Genomic DNA, 18,934 nt, shown 5'->3' with positions numbered 1-18,934 from the left:
CACAGTCTTGGGCTGGGCAAACAGCGGCAGCCAGCTTCATCTAGGTCAGGGATCAGAGGTTTCTTTACTTGTGTGACAAAAACATCAGTAATAGCAAAAATTGCAGTTGAAGGCCATGGTATAGTCTAAGTAATCGGTGTCATAAGCCAAACAAGTTCTTACATAATGTATTACTTGAGGAAAAAAAAGCAAATTAGGAGGTACAACTCATTATCATGTATGGATTTTCTGGAATAGGTTCTGCTATAATCTGAAACTACCAGAGCAACACCCACCAAACTCTCTCTTATCAGAGCAAGCAGCATTTTTCAGGGGGTGGGGTGGGGTGGTTTTGGGTGTTAAGTTTACTTCCTCTGCCTGACCTACAGTTTTAAGAATGTTTATTCTAACAAGCACTTTAATTTATAGTTCTGGTTCAGAAGCTCCAGCTATCTAGGTTTTAGTGTTTTTATTACATAAACCTCCCGCCATCCCTAAGACAGACAATTCTCAAGTTACTGGCACATTTCAGTCCTCAAGAGCCAGAAAGGGAGGGCCACCATGAGGCAAGCAGGGCAACTGGAAGGGCTCCTGTGAGATACGGGGTTTTGCAGTACCAGAGCTGGGAAACATTTGGCCATTACAAAACTGAGGACAAATGAACAGTAAGCCGTTGTGTGGACTACACGGAGGATAAACCTTCCAAAGCCAGCAAGGTGGAGTTTCACAGAGCATCCAGCTACAGCACTGAGACCAACCCAACGACATGTGTCCGAATGGGCAAAGAAACAAACCCATCTGTTGCAACCTTTAGGTCTTGCTACGGTTCCAGCTTTTCATGCGTGGAGTGATTACTCTTACACAGAAAGCAAGGAGTGAGAAACATCTTTATTCCAAAAATTAAACATCCAATTTCAGAACATGAGAAGCTTGTTTTTATTTTACATTGAGGCAATTTGTCATTTGCTACTTCACTGTAAGTGAAGGTAAATGAACTCCATAGTCCCCTTCAGGATGAAGTAATACTGTGTAGAAATTTCTTTGTTCACCTGCCACTGAAGAGTTTAAGAAGTTACTAAAATAACTTCAGACAAACAAGTTCATCCTTTCATATTAGCATATTCTTACCAAAATACTTGGTCAATGAATTCATTTAATTTACCTTATATAAAAGTAAGGAATCCAATCTGAAACACAGCATTTGACTAGTTATTCACCCCATTTAACAGTTCAGTTACAATATATTCAACCTTTGGAACAAGTGTTATAATGTATCCCCGCACCCAATCTTACAACAATCTATATACAGCGTATATGCAACTAAGCAACAACATGCATTATATTTACAGACTTTATACAACATCCCTCTGCACAAGTGCAAACTGTGACTACAGAAATTAAAAAATTCATTTAAAGGTTACAAATCTATTTTAGTTATGAAATACTTAAAATTGAACCCCATGGAAAAGGAGATCTAGAAAAATTCCCCCACGTCTGCTCTTTTATCACGACATTTACTTCTAGCCTTTGTCCGAGCCTTGAATGCTGCAGAGTTGTACAAGTGCTACAAAATAAAAGGAAAAATTAATCACAGATGTTCGAAAGGCTTATACCCTGTGAGATTTTTTTTATGTTAAGAAACTGCTGAAAATATTTTTTTTTTTATTCGTCTTCGACATAAATTGAAATTTACAGTATAGTATCATTGCACTAAAGGCTGATTCATCCTAATATGTATACATTTAAAGAAAACTTGGACTGTATAAGGAAGTGACTGAGTTCAGGGCAATTCTAGAAGCCAGTCAGTGTTGAGCATCATACAGACACAATGTAGATTAAGTTTGCCTCCCTGCCCCCGGATTAAATTTGCTAGCACCCATTCCACAGATTGTTCATACACAGGATGAGTACATTCACAACCAACAGACCAAAGTCATCCTCCTAGTGTCTGTTTCACACTGGAGAGTTTGGGATACTGTCTTTAATAGACTCAGTTTCTCTGGTTTCCTGTATGTCCCTACCCAAAAACCTAGGGCTCTCCTAAGAGACCAAGTTTCACATGTATGGAGCATGAACCTGGTACCGACTGGCAACCAAGTCACCCTTCAGACCCCCTTGGGAGAAAAGCAGTAGCAGATACATGCCCAGTGGAAAATCTAAAATAAGAGCTCCAAGATGGATACAAGCAAGGTTTGGTGCCATTCAGGACAATATGGGTCACTATTAGAACTAAAGTGACAAGTTTAAAGATGACAGCTTCTAAAGTGCATGCTTGGAAAACCGCGTAATTCAGGAGAAATATAATTGTGTATGAAGTAAAGAAAACACATTAAGGTGCAATAACCTACCCTTTCAAAACGGGATATCTTCATTGTTTTAAGAGCTGCAGCATCTAGCATTACTGGTGGACCAAGCTCAAACACGTTCCGAAGAAAGTCATTTGACTAAACAAGAAACACATCAAATGATCAGTTTCTCCTCTGATTATCAAGTCTCCAAAGACGACTACTGTTAAATATCAAGTACTGCAGTATGAAAGAGCAGCAATTAGACACAAATCTTAGCATCTTTTGCAATTAAGCCAGGGAACTCCTTCATTTTATCAGAATAAGGCTAAGAACAAAAACTGCCCTCTTTATAAGACAGAGACAGCTACCACCTGCATTGATTTTTTTTTTTCATCCCAGCAAATTAGACACTGTTCTGTTATGTCCTCTACAAAAGATTAGGCAGCTGAACACAGATCTGTATGGTTTCATAACACGCTGATTTTAAAATATCTGGCTGCAAAAGTAGTATTTGAAAATTTTGAAAAAGCTGCTACATGCCTGGGCTCCCTCAGTCACATAGAAATGCAGCTGACACTGGACTGAAGATTTTAGCCCCATGATTATAGCAATTTGGGAGCATATACTCCTAAGCTAGAGTTCCTGCTCTGCTACGTGTCTAAACAGATGACTAGTGAACAAACAGTTCCTAGAACAGAGATAAGGACTTATCCCTTCCTTTCTGGAATACTGTCATCTTTGGCCTGCAAGCTGTGTTCATTATTTTTGACTAAAACTTTGCATTCTTTTTTACAGGCCTGAACAGCAAGGGTGGATGCATCCAGCTCTATAGCAGACAGATGACTACACCATTCTTCTGAAAGAGAGCGTAAGGATTCAGGAAAACCCTGAAGCTAAGGAGATACTCAGTTTGAATCTCTTGCTTCTTGGAGAAGTCTTTAATTGCTAACCCAGCACACCCAGGCTACAACTCAGAGGCAGCTCACCCAGACAGTTCTAGCTCACTGCAGTTCCCCCTCTCCATTTTTCCCCCCCAGGGTATTTTCGGCACATCTTCTATCAAGCAGGCATACTTTGCCAAATTCAAGTAAGCTTGAAAGTGTTTTAAAACTAGCTTGTATTCATTTTATAAGTGCTGTCTTTTAATATGTCTAATGCAAAAGTCATCATTTCACCAAGTTCTACTCATGGTTTTGCAATTCATAGAGTGAATTCCCAGACAGGGAAAAAGCAGTCTCTAGTTAACAACAGCCTGAGCACGTATCAAACAGCAGCTCACCTGCAAATGATATTGCATCCCCGACCCCAGAATCTCCTTGAAGGTATCATAAGTTTGTTTTTTAACCCAGCAGTCAATATACATGCGCTCGGGTCCAAACTTAACCATCTCTGTAGGAAAGTCACGCTCCTGTCCAAAATTAAGGGAAACAACATTTATAATTTTAATTTTAATTAAAGTCGTCTGTTTTTAAACAGTGTACTGTGTTAGGAATTGTATGTATCTTACAAACTTTACTTTCATGAATAGATTTGGCACACCAAAACATTCCAAATAATATAATATGCACATACTAAAGATTGTATTTGTTCATGAACTGATGTACACCTAAAGTTAAATCTCATGTAAGACTTGAAGGTGACAATCTTCAAGTCAGAAAGCATTTAAAAGAAGACTTAACTTTCATCTTTAAACTGACCGATCTCCAGAAAAACCAGTTCCGAGTGGAGTCACCTTTCAGTCAGTTTGTAAGCCTCATTTAGTCCCCACCTTTCAAATGTGGCAAGCTACACTTATCACAATGAAATGTAACAAGTGACTCGTTCTACAGTCAGAATCTCAAAGGTGAGTTTAAATCACTTCAAAGCCTTCTCCTTAGCTTCCAAGATGTTTAACTTTTCTGAATGTCAGTTCCTATTTAGATGGTCTTACCCATACAGCAGAGTTAAGTAGTAATTATCTGACAAATCAAAAATCCAGTTCATGAGGTGTAAGATAAAGAATAATCCATTAAAGTGATGGAAACTTGACTTTTGTCTCAGAGGCTTTACTAGAGAGAAGTTACACCACTAACCAACTTTTTGTATTATTATATTAATCTGTATATGAAAACCCAAAAGATTAGTGCACAAAAATTAAGACACTAGCTCCCCCTTGTTGCCCCCCCATACACAAACACTTCTTCAGCCCCTGGCAGGTGCCATTTGGAAACGTATCTTACTACTAAGTTGCTTTTTGTTTATTACGCACAGCATAATAAGAGACTTTACAATAAACCTTTTCACAAAATACAGGACATTACTTTGTATGTTCTACAGAGTTTTGTATGAAAAAATCTGCTCATGGTATAAAAAATAAGAATAATTTAGTATTTAGAGTGCAATGTTTAGCCTTCTTTAAAGAAAAACAAACACTCTTCACTATGGAAGTCAAGTTTGGTGCAAAATAAACAGTCTGACTTTGTTCTACATTCCTAAAAAAGCAGTTAAATTTCAAGCAGGTGATCAGGATTTGAAATCTCACTTCTTTAAAATGTTTTTTTTTTTCCTGTTGCTTTCACTGAAACAGAAATTCTATTTAGTAATAAAAGATTTTCATTAAATTGAACACTACATAGTTACAATCCAGACATTCAAAGTAAGACAAAAGCATCACCTCAACAGCTCTTAGAACATCTCTGAAGACAGATCGCTGCTTTCTTTTATCTACTTTGGCTCGGTGTTTGTTTCCGTCAGTAGCCAGAGCTCTTAGTTTTTCTGTTAGAAGTTCCATATCTTCATAAAAGAAATCCTAGTTAAAAAAAAAAAAAAAGTTGTTTGGTTCTGGGGTTTTTTTGTTGGTTTTTTTGGGGGGGTTTTTTGTTGTTTTTTTTTTTTTTTTTTTTTAACAAAGAACAAAATCACAGAATGCAGTCTACCAAGCAGGACACTATCAAACTCTATTCTGGTAGTCAGAGGCACATGAAACAGTGCAGCTCCTTCAGCGTGCATATGTATCTGTCAATCTGTTCTGCTCCATAATTCCAAGGGACTCAAACTGCCTGACTGATCTGCTCAACCTGGCCGCCGCCCCTGTCAACAAGTTGAGGGCACTTTCAGGCTATTAGTACAGAATTCACGCTGCTGGAGATGGATTGTGAGACACTGTTAGACTGACAGTACAGAATATTTAGTCTTAATTCTTGTATGGGGTGGAAAATTAGAAAGCAGCTTTTTTTTTAAAAAAAAAAAAACACTTAAAAAAATGACTGAAGTAACTTTAATGCACAATTGTTCAGCAGGAAGTATCTTCTCCACTCCATTTACTAATTCAGCAGTAGGTTACCTGGATTAGTAAGAATATATGTAAACTTATGTAAAGACAAGTTTTTGTCATTTTTAAAATCTGAATGTTTTGTCAAGTCAACTGACTAGGCTGAGTTTACCACATGCTTTTTGAAATAAACTGGTCAAAGGCAAAACATGGTACGCATTTTCAGCCTGCACTGATTGTTAAGGATCCAAAGAGAATCATTTGTAATGATTAAAGGTGCATTTCCTCAATGGAATCGAAGAAGTTTTTAGCCAATACAGTCTCATTCATTAATGCATTTTAATATTTTATTTACTTGCAGTCAGTTTGACCAAATAAAGGATTAAGTTCTGGTCTCTTTTTTTTTTTTTTCTTTCAAAGTTGGCTTCCATAGCCAAGAGACTCAAATCCCTACTGTTTGCAATTATATGGAAGTCTCAGCACGTTGTTTCAGATTATGCAGTGTTAGTGTGTTGTGTATCCTGACTTAAATTGGAGTTATCCTTTCACTTCGGACAGTGCTCTGGCAAAGCACAGCAGCCTTGACTGAGCTAAGAGCCATTCATGCAGCTCTCCTAAACCATGCCATGGGTAAGCGGAGGCTATTTCCTTCAAGAAAACAGTTCAGAATAAGGCATACTGAAGAATGTAAAGGCAAACTGAGTTGTGTATGGGGTAATACCAGGAAGCTTGCATCTCATGCAATGCAAAAGCAAAAAAAGTAGTCATAAATGCTGTATTGCATGATGGTTTCACAAGTTATTCTTCTCACAGTACCTAAATAAGGATATTGAAAAAACAATACTAAAAGTCAACATTGTTTCTACTGCAGGGCAGCTTTTTAGCTATGAGAGCAGAATTCTGCAGGTTGGGAATCACTGGAACTTATCTGGAGAAAACCATATATCTAGTGAGTGTTCCCACTACAGTGAACAATACTGCTTTATCCTGGAACCTCTCTGGGGACTTTTATTTCATCTTTTTTTTAAAGCTGGTGTTCGATTTAGATTTTAAAGCTCACACACTACATTTCTAGTTACTCTTAAGTACTGTTTGATGTGGTTTGTTATACTGGTCCTGTTTTGCAATAAGGAAATTAGTGTAAAAATGATAGCTAAATTGCTGTGAATCACTGCCATATCCAATTACATTGGGGCAGGCTCACTACAAAGAACAAAACCCAGTGAATTATCTGCCACTTGTTGAGGTCTGGGGTGCTATGCAACAAAGTTTAAACAATTTGTCTTGTCGTCATGCCAGTCCAAGAAAATTTAGCTGCTGACGTCTACTTACAGCGTCTGTTTCACGTGCCAGTTCAAACAGAAGGGCAAGTGTTTCCCCAGCTGCTATTCTCATGTTGAGATCATCACAAGACAGCAGACTTGGGAGCTTATGCAAGTGCCTAAGGAGGGAGTCACATTTCATTAAGATGTAAATTTTATTGACTCTACTTCACTGCATATAAAACCAGTCATTACAAATCGTGTTTTCCAAGAAAGATACTCACATTTCAATTTTCTTCTTCACTTCATTCATTGGACAAATGGTCAACAACAGCGTCCAAGCTAAGAGAGCACTGATGTGAAGCACAGTATTATGGGTACTCGATACACCATTAGTGTCTCTATCTCGCTGATAGGCCTTTGTGAAGATGTTTTCCAGGCATTCCATAGTAGAGTACAGCTCCTGAACAGAAGAAAAAAGGATCATGGAAGTGGCTTAAGATTCACACATTTTCATACAGACAATTTTTTTTTTAAAAAGTATTATTTATCCTCACCGTAATGTCATCAGTGACAATGAAACAGCAAATCCCTAAGCAGGTTGCACACTAGACACAAAAGAAAAAAGCATCAGTATTTGACATTAGTGTTACTGTTGACAAAACCTTCAAACTTTGACCTTTGAAATTTAACAACTTGAGTAATGGAAACTTCAGAATAAGACCTTAGCTGAACAGAAGTCTTCAACACTGTTTAATTCAGCTACTTTCTAATAGTTAGCTCTCAGTTCCCATCTACTTTCAGGATAGTTTTACAACATACGCAGGTCTCAAGCAGTCAACTTTTTATGCTGTATTATTTAATATAGCTTACAAAGCCCTTCCAAAAAGGTACATGCATGTAGCACTCCTTTCACCCAATTATTTTAAATCTCACTAGGAATGACTAGCAGAAAATATGCTGATAAACAGTAATAGATATATGATATTTATTCACAACTGTGGGAAGTATTCTCACCCTCTCTGCACTATTACTATTACAATTAAATGGCATGAAAACACTGGACTTCAACAGCCTTGGAACTTTCCAACTTTTACTGCAAGGTCCTACACATCTCTTCCCTATACCTGTATTCTACTGCATCTCCTCTTAGAAATAATAAGAAAAAAAAAATGAAAAGTGATGTTTGCACTAACCACACAGGACTCAAAAGTACACTTAAACAGGACAAGCTTTAAAAGCTTTTGTTTGTAGAAGCAACTACTGTTGAACTAACACTAGCTCCTCTTCCAGCTGACAGTGTCTACTGTAACACAGCTTGAGTACAATAGAAGTAGCAAGCTATGTAGTGGTAAAGGCAAGCTGGAGAATATTAACTAAAACTCTGAAGTTTTAAAAAAAAAAAATCTTAGCAAGAGCTTTAGACTGTCTTCAGTCAATATTTCAAGTATACTGCTCATGTATAGATGAGTGAAAAACTGTAAATACTTTTGGTAGTATGAATGTATCAAGTATGTAGTTCTAGATCTGCTAAAGTACGTAGTTCTAGATCTGCTATATGTAATTTTATCATATATAAATACGTTTGCATAAGCAACATTCCTCTGCTGTTAAAGAAGTTAAAATTAATATCAGAAGGATACAACAGTCAGTGGGAAAACTTTCATGTCTTTCTACAGGATTTCAACATCAGCTCTCAGAACGGCAGTAAGCAGAGTGCCACACAGTGAGTTAAGACATTTGACAAAGTACGAGATGTAACAGCTCTTTACAGAAGTTCCTAGGCTGAAGAAGAGAATGACTTTCAGCCTTCATGTGGAACTTTTTATGTCAGTGAAAACTGCTATGCATCATTCAGAGCATATGCCAACATTACGAGTTTACGCTAGTGTAGTAACCTTTAGTTCTGGGTTACACAATAGTGAACCTGTCAAAAAATGCCCTCTGTCCCTGGCTGGCAAATAAACATTTTTTTTACATACGGCCTGTCTGGCTTGGATACTGGCTGTTCCATCACAGACAATCTTCTTCAGAAGTGGACCAAGGGTCTTAAAAATCTCTTCACTTTCAATTCCTGACCCCATCTGCACACACAGAAGACATGCCAGTCCGGCAGCTGCACACTGTTCGTCGCTCTTACCTAGAGATTAACATACTATGATGAGTAATCACTTTGTGCATTGCTTCCTTCCTTTAAAGATTTAAAGACTTTTCAAGTCTGAAAACTTGCAAGTGGAAATTCCGAAACCAACAGACAGAAGATAATTTCAATTAATTTTCTAAGTCAGTTAAAATATGACATCTAAATTCAAAAAATAAATGTTAACATAGCTAAATTATTAAGCATTCTATAAAGTAGTGAGAGAAGTCTCACAGTCTTAATTCCTTTTAAACGGTGAGCTATTTCATAGGGATTATTGCTTCCTAATAGCAAGCATGTTAATTACCTTTCTTTATGCAGCGTTCAATGCTATCAGTTAGTGTCATTCTCCTTTCCATGATAAATTCATATAGTATTTTAGAAGAAAAAGCACTTTTCAGACTTTCAAGAGCTGCTTGTCTTGTCTTTGCACTGTTAGAAGAAAGAAGGAAGACGTCCTGAAATCAGCACACACCAGTTAAAGCTCAGCCTGTGTTTTAATGGTAGTTTATATTTGTCCGCACCCAACAGAAAAGTAACCCACAGAATTACCATGAAGTATGAAATGCTATGAATTCCCTCCTTCCTCAAGGACAAACAAACTTAAATTGAAGATAGAGTTCACAATAATACACCAGGCTAGCAATAAAGTCATTCTACTTCAAGCTATTAGGAAAGGAAAGCCTGACTCTCACTTATCCAAAAACTTGGTGAAGGGAGAAAGGTCTTTTCAGATCCAGGGGAAAAGCAAGTCCTCCCCAGCATGAAATAACTGCTATTTCAGTAAGCATATAAAAAAGTTTGATGCATACTTCCCTTATTATATGAAAGCCAGAAAACACTGTATAAGCGTGTTTCTTCAAAGCATACTATACCTCTTGTCCAACGTAAGGTCAATAAATCCCTTCAATTTGTATTCTAAGTCTTCTTGAGTGGCTTCTTCATCAACTTCAGGCCCTAATCCAGAGGAAATAATTTAGTCCTACTGATACACATTTTACTAGAAGACACAGTAGTATCCAGCACTTGATGTTTTTAATACTAACAGGAAAGCAGTTTAACATAGACAATAGCTACAGAATTGTTCAGTATTATAGCAACAGAATGGTGTTCAGCCTACTACAGCAAAATACCCCTTAAAATACTTTTATAAAAACATATCTATTGATGCATCTGTGCTGTTTCTATACCTGCTTCTTATGTGTGCCAAGAATGAATGAGGGAGCTAATCAGGCCTCACATAAATTTGCTACAACTGATGCCCATCAGCCAACACTGTCAGCAACACATTTTCATCCCGTCCACTACACCTACCCCTGGAGTACAGAAGGGTGTTCACTGGAGATATGAGTACTGTCTAAGCAGCCTGTCCTGTCTGGCAGCACTACAGATGACTGCAGCAGAAGCTCAGTTAAGAGTAGCAAGTATTCACAGGAAAGGGTCCCTGCCTTATTCCCCTGTAGCAGGGTTTCAGGTCCCCTCCTCCCAACAAAATGGCATGAGAAGAGCCCAGGTTGCAGAGATGGTAGTGGAGACAAAGCACAAACCTAGTTCAAAACAGGCAAATGTGACTCCACCCCAAACTCTTCTGCAGTTCTTACCATCTCAACTACATGTTATGAAAAATCAATGTCTTATAATGCACCTTAAAATTCTTATTGTCTCCAAAAGTTAACATTGTATAATTCTAATAGAAAGAAGCCCAACAGTTTGAGAGGCTCATGAAACCTGGAGTATATTCTTGCCAAACAAAATTATATCAACTAGATTAACAGCCATACAGTGTTTAAGGGCATGTAATTATTTCACTACTGCTACTTACAGTCTACTACTTAAACTCTTAACTCAACTCAGGTTTTATGTTTTTAAAAAGATAAGTAGATACAAATGAAAGAACATACCATCCTCAGTGAAGCTAGCAGGATCACTGAAGCCACTGCAGTGGCTCATGGTTTCTATTGAAGCATCTTCATCACTAAAAGGCTGCACATTTCTGGGCTGACCACCTTAAGGAAAGATGAATACAATAGTTTGGTCATTTTTCATATGGAAAAGGAAGATCTAAACACCAAAAGTACAATTTAACCCTGCCAACAGATTCACTCTCCCTGACCCTGATCCAAAAAGCACATTTCCTTCCTCTGATACGTCCTTTACTCCCACCTGTTCCAAAGACTTAGTTGGCTCTGTTCTGGAAGATCATTTGTGAATGGTGGGGGAAGAGCTCAATTAGTTTTCAAAGTATTAGTAGAACTCGTAACTGTAGTATCTTTCTACTGTCACCTTTAAGTTAATGCAATTTCCTGTGACTATGCTCTAAAAATAGCTCTATATTATTTTAACTGTTAGGATAAGACACCTGAAAAGATTGCCATACAATCTTTATTTTTCACTTCTGAGGGACTCCAAGCCAAGATAAGTTATACATTTAGGCAAACATACATTACCCAGTACAATGCAGGATTTACAGGATTAAGTGTAGTATGTACAACATCAGCAGTGTCCAACCCTATTTTAGTACTGAATTGCAAATACAAGCCAGAACATCGAATGCTTCAACAGGGGGGAAAAAGTTCTCCCTCTCGGAATCAAGGATGCCTCAGTTCAGTAACTTTAGTCTTTGAGGAAAGCAGTATTATTTCACCAGTGCTCACCTCTACAACTTTTCATGCCTGTATCTTATTGTTACAGCACTAAGAGTTGGAGGAGTTCGACTTGATAATACTGTAATTTCTACTGCTGTCCTAGCCTAGCCCTTAATTTGCATCTACTGAAGCTGACTAACAAAGGAACAGTTTCACTGTTATTTCTCCAACAGCTCCCAAATGTCATTTACAGAACTCAGAATTCTCCTCTTCCACCTATTTTCTTGTGGTATGATTGATTTTGAGTTATTTAAAGGCAATGCGCTGCACTTGCCAGCTTCAGGCAGGATTCCTGACTACCAAGACCCCTAAATATCATTTTTATCTAGGCAGAATCAACCGTGACTTGATCACTGTCCAAGTGCTTTCCAATAAAGCTAAGTTCACACGTCAGAGGTTTTGTAGCTCTTAGCTGTACGCCATCTCTGTATCACTGACCATAACTGTTGATGTTTCCTACAGTTACAAAGGACAAACATCAGCCAATGCACAGACCAAGAAACTTGGACGCTCAGGGCTCTGGCACGGCCACCTTCTTGCTTCTAGTGACGTCAAGCAGAGAAGTTCAGTGGCAGAAGTGGCAAGAACGACTGCCAGCCCTTCACAAGCTAAAACAAAAGCAGCTGCAAAGAGACCGAGCGACTCGCACGCTTCCTGAGCATCTGACACTGGAGACAGACGCTGCTCGCAGCTACGGTGGCCCGAAGCAGAATTTCTCACCAGCCCACAAAACCTCCATTCTGACCGGCCATCAGCACGACTGAGAGCCGGGATCCGTAGGAATATTGTGTATTTTATAATACCCTCTTTTAGGCTCAGAAGTTGGCTCTTTTTTTAAAGATACTGCAGCCCGTCGGAGCACAATGCGTTGCCATACACCCACACCAGGGACACCGGAGCGACAGCAGCAGCCGTGTGTCGTGCCCCCCACCCTCAAGGGCCTACGCAGGCGGCGGTGCGGCCCCGCGGGCCCGGCCTCCCCCAGGCCCGGCCGGGCGGCACCCGCCACCGCGGCGGCCGGGAGGCCCCCGGCGGGGCAGGCGCCGGCCGCTGCCCCTCGGGCGCCGCTCTCCGCCGCCGGCGGCGCCAGGCACAGCCGCCGCCCGCCGCCTCCCCGGGGCCGCCCGCGCAGCCGGGCGCATGCGCGCAAACGGGCGTGAGGTGGCGGTTTCAGGGCTGGCTCCTGTCAGCCCGGCGGCGCCACCCGGCCTTGTCCTGCCCGGCGGGGAGCTCCGCCGCCGCACCCGGCCATCCGGCCGTCCTACCGCTCCCCGGCTAGCCCTACCAGGGAGCCGGGGCGCAGCCAGCCGGGACAGCCCGGCCGGCCGCGGCCTGCCCCGGGAAAACGTCGGGCGAACTCGGCGCCCTGCCAGACCGCCCGCTCCGAACGCCCCCCGCCCGCCCTCACCGGCTCCGCGCTGGTGGTTGCTCCCCCGCTTCTTCGGCTTGGGCATGGTCGCAGCGGCGCTCGGCTCGGCTCGGCTCCCGCGGCCCCTCTCCGGGTCTCGGTCTCTCCGCTCCCCCCCGCCCGGGAATCAGCGACAATCAGCCGATGGAAGAGCAGGATCGCTTTTTACTCCAACGTCTCAGCGAGGCCGACTTCCCGGGCCGGGGCAGCGGAGGTGATTGGCGAAAGCAGGCGGAGGACGAACCGGCGGCGAAGGCAGAAATCCCCGTGGAGGCCCGTGAGCGGAGTCGATGCATCTTTCTCCTCTCAGACACCTGGGGCGAAAGGCGCGGAGGGGGCGCCGGCGCGGCTTTTATAGCCGCCGGGCTGGGGGGAGGCGGGGCCAGGCGGCGCCACCAATGGCCGGGCGCTGCGGCGGCGAGCGGGTGACTCAGTCGTGTGAGCCGGTGACGGGGGTTGGGGACGTCATCGCCGCTTCGCGCGCCGCGCCGCGGTGCAGGCTGGGAGCGGCGGGCCTGGCCGCCGGCCCACTGAGCCGGGGGGGAGTGGCGGCGGCCCGGCCTGACCCGACCCGGCCCGCCCCGCCGGCGTTGGGCCGCGGCCGCTGGAGCCCGCACCGTGCAGCATGCAGCCGGGCGGCGAGCGAGGGGTGGAGGGCAGCGGGCTGTCCGCCTTCCCGCCCCGGCGGGGCCTCCTCAGGACACCCAAGAGTGCCGGGCCGCGCTGGGCCGGGAGGCGGCGGAGCGCCTGGCCTACGCAGAGGTGCGGCCTGCCCGTAACGGCGGGGCTCCAGCGCCGCGCAGGAGGCGTCTGAGGCCGCGAAGGGTGGGGAGAAAGGCCGGGCCGGCCGGGGAAAGGAGCGGCGCGGGGGCGGCCCGGCGGAGTCCTGCCGGCTGGTGTGCCCAGCTGGGCCGTGTGCCGCCTTCGTCGCCGGCAGCGGAAAATGTGAGCTGGGTATTGTGGGCGGACAGGGACGTGTCTGCGGCGCTGGTTGCAGTTACGGCTCCAGGGAAACGCCGGAAGAGCTCAGCTGTGCCCCTGTCCTTTAAAAACAGGCAGATTCAGGGCAGATTCCTTTAAAAACGGGTAGATTCAGGATAGATAGTGCAATTCTTCAAAACAGATGTTCTTCCACGCACAAAAATGGTTTTTGTTGTCACACTTTTGTCAATTACTCTTCCAGTTTAGAGAGTTAGTACTGTAAGTCTGTATGGTTCTGGTTTTAATCCCAAATAGGGTTGGTTTTTTTTCCTGTTTTCTGCTGAACTTCAAATGAAGAAAAATAGGATGTCATTCCTATCCACCAAAAAGAGATCAGATTATAACATTTCTGAAAGGTGAGTGTGAAACCTCACTGATGGGCCCCAACAGTACTGCGGTATTTGAGGGAGGGGAAGACGATTTTGCGGAACATACTGAAAAGTTACGTAAGACACAACAATAATTGTACTATTTCAGTTCCTTTGCATGCAAAATATGTTTACACAGACTTCCAGAGAGGTTAACTTTCATAACAATTCTACATAAATATAAAGGAAATGGGATTTAGTGACCCATTTGTGCCTGTTGAATAAGGAAATGCTAGTAGTGTCTATTGCTAGAAAATGGTAGCTGTCGGTTGTGATATCTGTGGGCACTGGTGGAGCCCGATGTTTTGCATTGCTGTGCAGAGGGAGCCTCCTGGTAAACAATCCCTTGGACACGGGAGAGTCAAATTTCTGAAAAGTTCTAGCCAGTTTTGTTAGCATCCTATTTAAGAAGAGTGGAAAAAGGGGCAGAAGTCAGTATATATTGAATGTGCACAGGACAACACGAGAGTGTCTCAGAGGCACCAGTGTTTCTCTGTCAGGATGAGATGTTAGAGCAGAGGACAGCCTTCCAGGTAAGTGGGCAGAGGAGTTGTAATTAAGTACAGAAGGCATAACTGTGCTCTTCGGTACACAAGACTCAGTATTTGAACAAGGGAGCTGGGTAAGTGCTACAACGCCTGATAGCAGCCAAGCAAACTTGTATGGTTGGGAGTATTTTAAATGGAAGATGCCAATACCATTTTAGTGAGATCAGCCATGTCCTAACAATTTCCTGTGTGCTGGCCCTCTTAATATATAAAGTAATAATTATTGATCTTAGAGGTGCAGACTGACTGGCCTAGACTTAACTGAAATGGTTGCCTTCGTGCTGGTCGCCTCGCCTGACAGCAGTGCTGTCTGAGGCTGCTGGCAGGGATTGGGTTTCATACTGAGCTCCTTGCAGGTGTGACAATCTCAACAACGAGTAGAACTGTGCCTGTACAGTCCAGGTGTCCTGTAGTGGGCAGGTGCGGCAGTAGTATCTCATGGTGGAACTGGAAGTATGAAGAGAAGCGTCGTAGCCCTTGTATGTTTGAGGATGGTCTCACCAGGACAGGTGGCGGTAGAGCCCTGGAGAGGAGACAATGTTGCAGCCAAGGTGGGAAAGGCAATGGTTAAGGTACACAGAGGTGTTGCCAGACTTGGACAACCAAAATAAATTGCAACAGGTGACAAAAAACAGGTGACTGCTTTGGATACATGACCACTTTGAATTTTACTTGCGCTTCTGCAGTGCACTGTCTCCAGGTTGCCGAGGTTCCCTGGTTATCTGACTAACAGCTCAGGAGATCGCACAAGAAGGGTTGCGTACCGCTGCTTAGTTTTGTTGTCTATGACAGAACAGACTCGTCTCAGTTGCTGATTTCTTGCCCAGTATCCTGATTTGTCCTGTTAGCAGGAACACGTGGCGCCTGTAGGCTGGCTCAAGACTACTTTCTAACAAAAATCTTTGGCTAAAAGGAGAGTCAGGTGGTGTCGGCGATCTGTACAACTATTGTCTGGCTTGTGCTGGAGCTACTCATACTGGGGGTGTCAGTCCCACCGGCACCAGTGATACTGGTGGTAGGTGAGAGGCGGCATCCTTTAGAGAAACACCTTTTATGAAGTGGCAAGGCGAGCTGGGAGCAGAGGGTGACAGCAAGGCAGGCACGGCAGTGGCTTCGCTGCCACGCAGGAGCAGCCCTACAGCACCCAAACAAGAAGAGCAAAGCAGGTCTGGTGGCGGTTATGAGTTTGAGCTAAGAGTACAGATCACCAGTGACAATCCAAGTTACAAGGAGGTCTGACGTCAAGCCAGCGAGTCAGGGTCAGAATCTGGTTCAGTGACAATAACCAGGGTCAGACAGCCACCAGTCCGGTCATCGTCAGACAAGCCTACAGTGACGGGGAGGATCCAAGATGAGCCCGAGTGGGTCAGAGTCTGGACCAGCACATATATGGCCCGGCAGAGGCGTATCTGTAGTGTAGCTCGGGCAAAGACTGAGGGAGAGGGCTTCAGTGTAAGTGCAGTTCCTGAGCGAAAGTAAGCAGCCCTCACTTCTTACAGCTCTTTCTCACACGGCAGCCTGGTCCAGGGTCACTCGGCTGCAGAGGCAGAGCTGCCTTCGAGCACAGGCAGCTTAACACTGACAGAGGCCCCAAAAAAAGGTCTAATGAAGGACTTCAGCCCAGCTGAAGGACATACGTATGTAAGACTGAGTCAGTATGTGTGGCTTAGTAAGTATTTGTGTACCAGAGTTTATTTTAAAGACATGTAAACCATCATCCTATTATGAACAATTGGAGGCATGGCCCGACCTACTCTGTTTACACCATTAAATGCTGTAAAGAAATGTCTTGGTTTGAGTGACACAGAACTGATTTCTTTCAGTAATTTTATTTTTCAGTGAAGTCTCCTCTAATGCTTGGGGAAACTGCACTTTTAGAAGACTCTGTTGTCTGAATTTGTGAAAATATTTACTTTATAGCCAGCTATGGTATGTGTGTCTCAAGGTCTCGGTGTTTTCGAGCTCGCCAGCTGCGGGGATGAGGAGGGGCGAGACCCGGGCACTTGACCCAAGCTGGCCAACAGGATTATTTCATACCATGAATATCACATTCAATATAAATTAGAAAGTTTGCTGAGAAGTTCTCTCTCTCCCTAGATCACTGTGATCCTGAGAACTTCTTGCCTCGATGACGGACCCCTGAGCCCTTCCCTTCCTCCTGAAGCCACAGCGCTCACAGTGTCCGACATTTGCTGTCCCCTGCCGGGAGTGCACAGCTTCCTGCTGACAGAATGGGCTGAGTATAATCCTCGTGTATTTTATATTGGTATTGATTATTTGGTATTATTAATGTTAATTATTTAGTATTATTCTATTAAATCAGTTTATATTTCAACCCTTGGGTTTCCTTGGTTTTTTTCCTGACGGGTGGGGAGGGGCCATCAGGTGATAGAATAATTGTCTAACTGACAATAAGTTATTGTGGGTTTCTCAAACCATAACAGAAGTCAGAAATGAGGCAATTACATGGATCTTTGGTTCATATGGGTATGTTTTCCTTCTCTTTTAATATGATGCATCTGCTGTGTTTGCAGACAAAATCTTTTGGATATTCTTTTTTTCTTTCTGCCATTCCTTAGACTACATCTCTCTTCAGACACAGAAGAGAATCCCAGGCTCGTGCTGGTTGCCTTGTATTGCACGGTCAACTTCCTCACAATCATAAAAGATCTCAGAACCAAGAAAAAAGTCCAAAGCTGGACGACGGGCCATGCTAAGGCAGTCTTTGGACAAATACTCCAAAATGCCTGTGTTTCTAGTGACCTACCTTGACCTGACAAGCCTTCAGAGTGTGAACCTGTTAGCAGGCCCTCACTCTGGAATGCTTAATGCTCCAAATGCAGTCAGCGTCGATATGTAGCCTCACTGCCCAAAATAAATCTGCCCATAACAAATTACAGTCACGGCCCTCCTCTGCTCTGGCTGCGGTGGGTACCGTGCTGTGCTTGGTTGGGACTAGCTCGACTCTGTAGGCAGAGGCAACTCATTTATTTCCTTGGCATAGGTAGGGCACCTGGTTAAGACTTGGAAGAGAGAGCTCACGTCAGGTTTTCACTGGGAAGGTGCTCAGATGGACGCATGTACTTCCAGGCATACATGCAAGATGTATCTCATTAGTTCTTAGAGAGTGATTAATGGCATTTCTGAGATGGTGATTACAACTGACAGGAATTTTTAACAGACAACAGTAACATACAAACTTCAAATAAAAATATAGCGAGGGAAAGCCAAGAGCTGCAGCTTTTTTTTTTTTTTTTTTTTTTCTTCTTCAATTAGAGGGCTAAACAGTCCCCCAGCAGCATTTCAGGGGTATTATATTGCAGCAGCAGTTGTACAGCATTGAGGTTGGAAGTCCTTTCAGTTTCTTTACATCATTTACCTCTCCTCTTCTTATTTATGTTTTGGAAGCCTGTCCAGTTGTGGTCCAAGTACATTCAAGAACCCCAAGTCCAGAATAAAATGAAATGTGACAGCAGGCTCACCATTGGAGTCACTATTTTTAAACTCTGAGGGAGTTTTGGCTTAGCTGAAGGAGTAACTTTAGATGCCAAGGGGAAGTTCCTGATGTCTACGGCCGGCTGAAGTCCAGAGCAGTAAGGGGATGCAAAAGCAGCCTGTGCTCTTTCCCCTAATTTTGGCAGCCCTGTGTGTATGGATGCACAGAGGACAGTTTGAAGGGGGGAAAAAAAAAAAAGCAATCAGGAAAGAAGTTCAATTATTTATGGGGAGCGGATGGATTTAGCAAGCCTGCCTGCTGAGACAGAGGCATGACAGTGCGAATCAGCTGAGCGGTTCATGGTCACAGACACCATCCCCTCGCAGCCCTGGCGGTGGTTATATTATATATACAGTGCTAGAGGCATATATTGCACTCTGCATGTAAAAAGAAAGATGGCTTGTGCTCTTTCAAATTTACAATCGTCTTTAAATTAAAAACTTCTGCAGTACGATATATGTGGACTTTATCAAACTGTGTTTTATGCAGCTGAGCATGTCCTCAGTTACACACTACCCTGACTGTCCACAGCAGGGGGGTTCAGCTGCATTCATACCCCACATATTTTG

The 18,934-nt window shown here is 43.2% G+C and overlaps 2 protein-coding genes across 3 annotated transcripts; one reads left to right on the top strand and one right to left on the bottom strand.

The window, feature by feature from the left end:
- Window positions 1-848: 848 nt before the first annotated feature.
- On the bottom strand, window positions 849-13,311 carry IFRD1 (interferon related developmental regulator 1). 2 transcript variants are annotated; one of them, XM_054197323.1, is made up of 12 exons: window positions 12,973-13,310; window positions 10,821-10,925; window positions 9,795-9,876; window positions 9,227-9,351; window positions 8,762-8,919; window positions 7,337-7,387; window positions 7,064-7,242; window positions 6,850-6,958; window positions 4,921-5,055; window positions 3,547-3,675; window positions 2,328-2,423; window positions 849-1,543 (listed from the first exon to the last, which is right to left on the bottom strand). In XM_054197323.1, the coding sequence occupies exons 1-12, from the start codon at window positions 13,016-13,018 to the stop codon at window positions 1,454-1,456; spliced, it is 1,305 nt and encodes a 434-aa protein (XP_054053298.1). In that variant the 5' UTR covers window positions 13,019-13,310; the 3' UTR covers window positions 849-1,453. The 2 variants fall into 2 exon arrangements, with proteins under 2 accessions (XP_054053298.1, XP_054053307.1); XM_054197332.1 differs by lacking the exons at window positions 849-1,543; window positions 2,328-2,423 and adding an exon at window positions 2,430-3,123 and having other exon boundaries at window positions 12,973-13,311.
- On the top strand, window positions 13,117-18,078 carry LOC128909675 (uncharacterized). The gene is made up of 4 exons (XM_054201710.1): window positions 13,117-13,249; window positions 13,508-13,917; window positions 16,967-17,135; window positions 17,449-18,078. The coding sequence occupies exons 1-4, from the start codon at window positions 13,117-13,119 to the stop codon at window positions 17,532-17,534; spliced, it is 798 nt and encodes a 265-aa protein (XP_054057685.1). The 3' UTR covers window positions 17,535-18,078.
- Window positions 18,079-18,934: the final 856 nt, after the last annotated feature.

Source organism: Rissa tridactyla, chromosome 1, assembly GCF_028500815.1.
Source record: "Rissa tridactyla isolate bRisTri1 chromosome 1, bRisTri1.patW.cur.20221130, whole genome shotgun sequence".
Classification (NCBI taxonomy): domain Eukaryota; kingdom Metazoa; phylum Chordata; class Aves; order Charadriiformes; family Laridae; genus Rissa; species Rissa tridactyla.
This window is presented reverse-complemented; position numbering and strand designations above follow the sequence as displayed.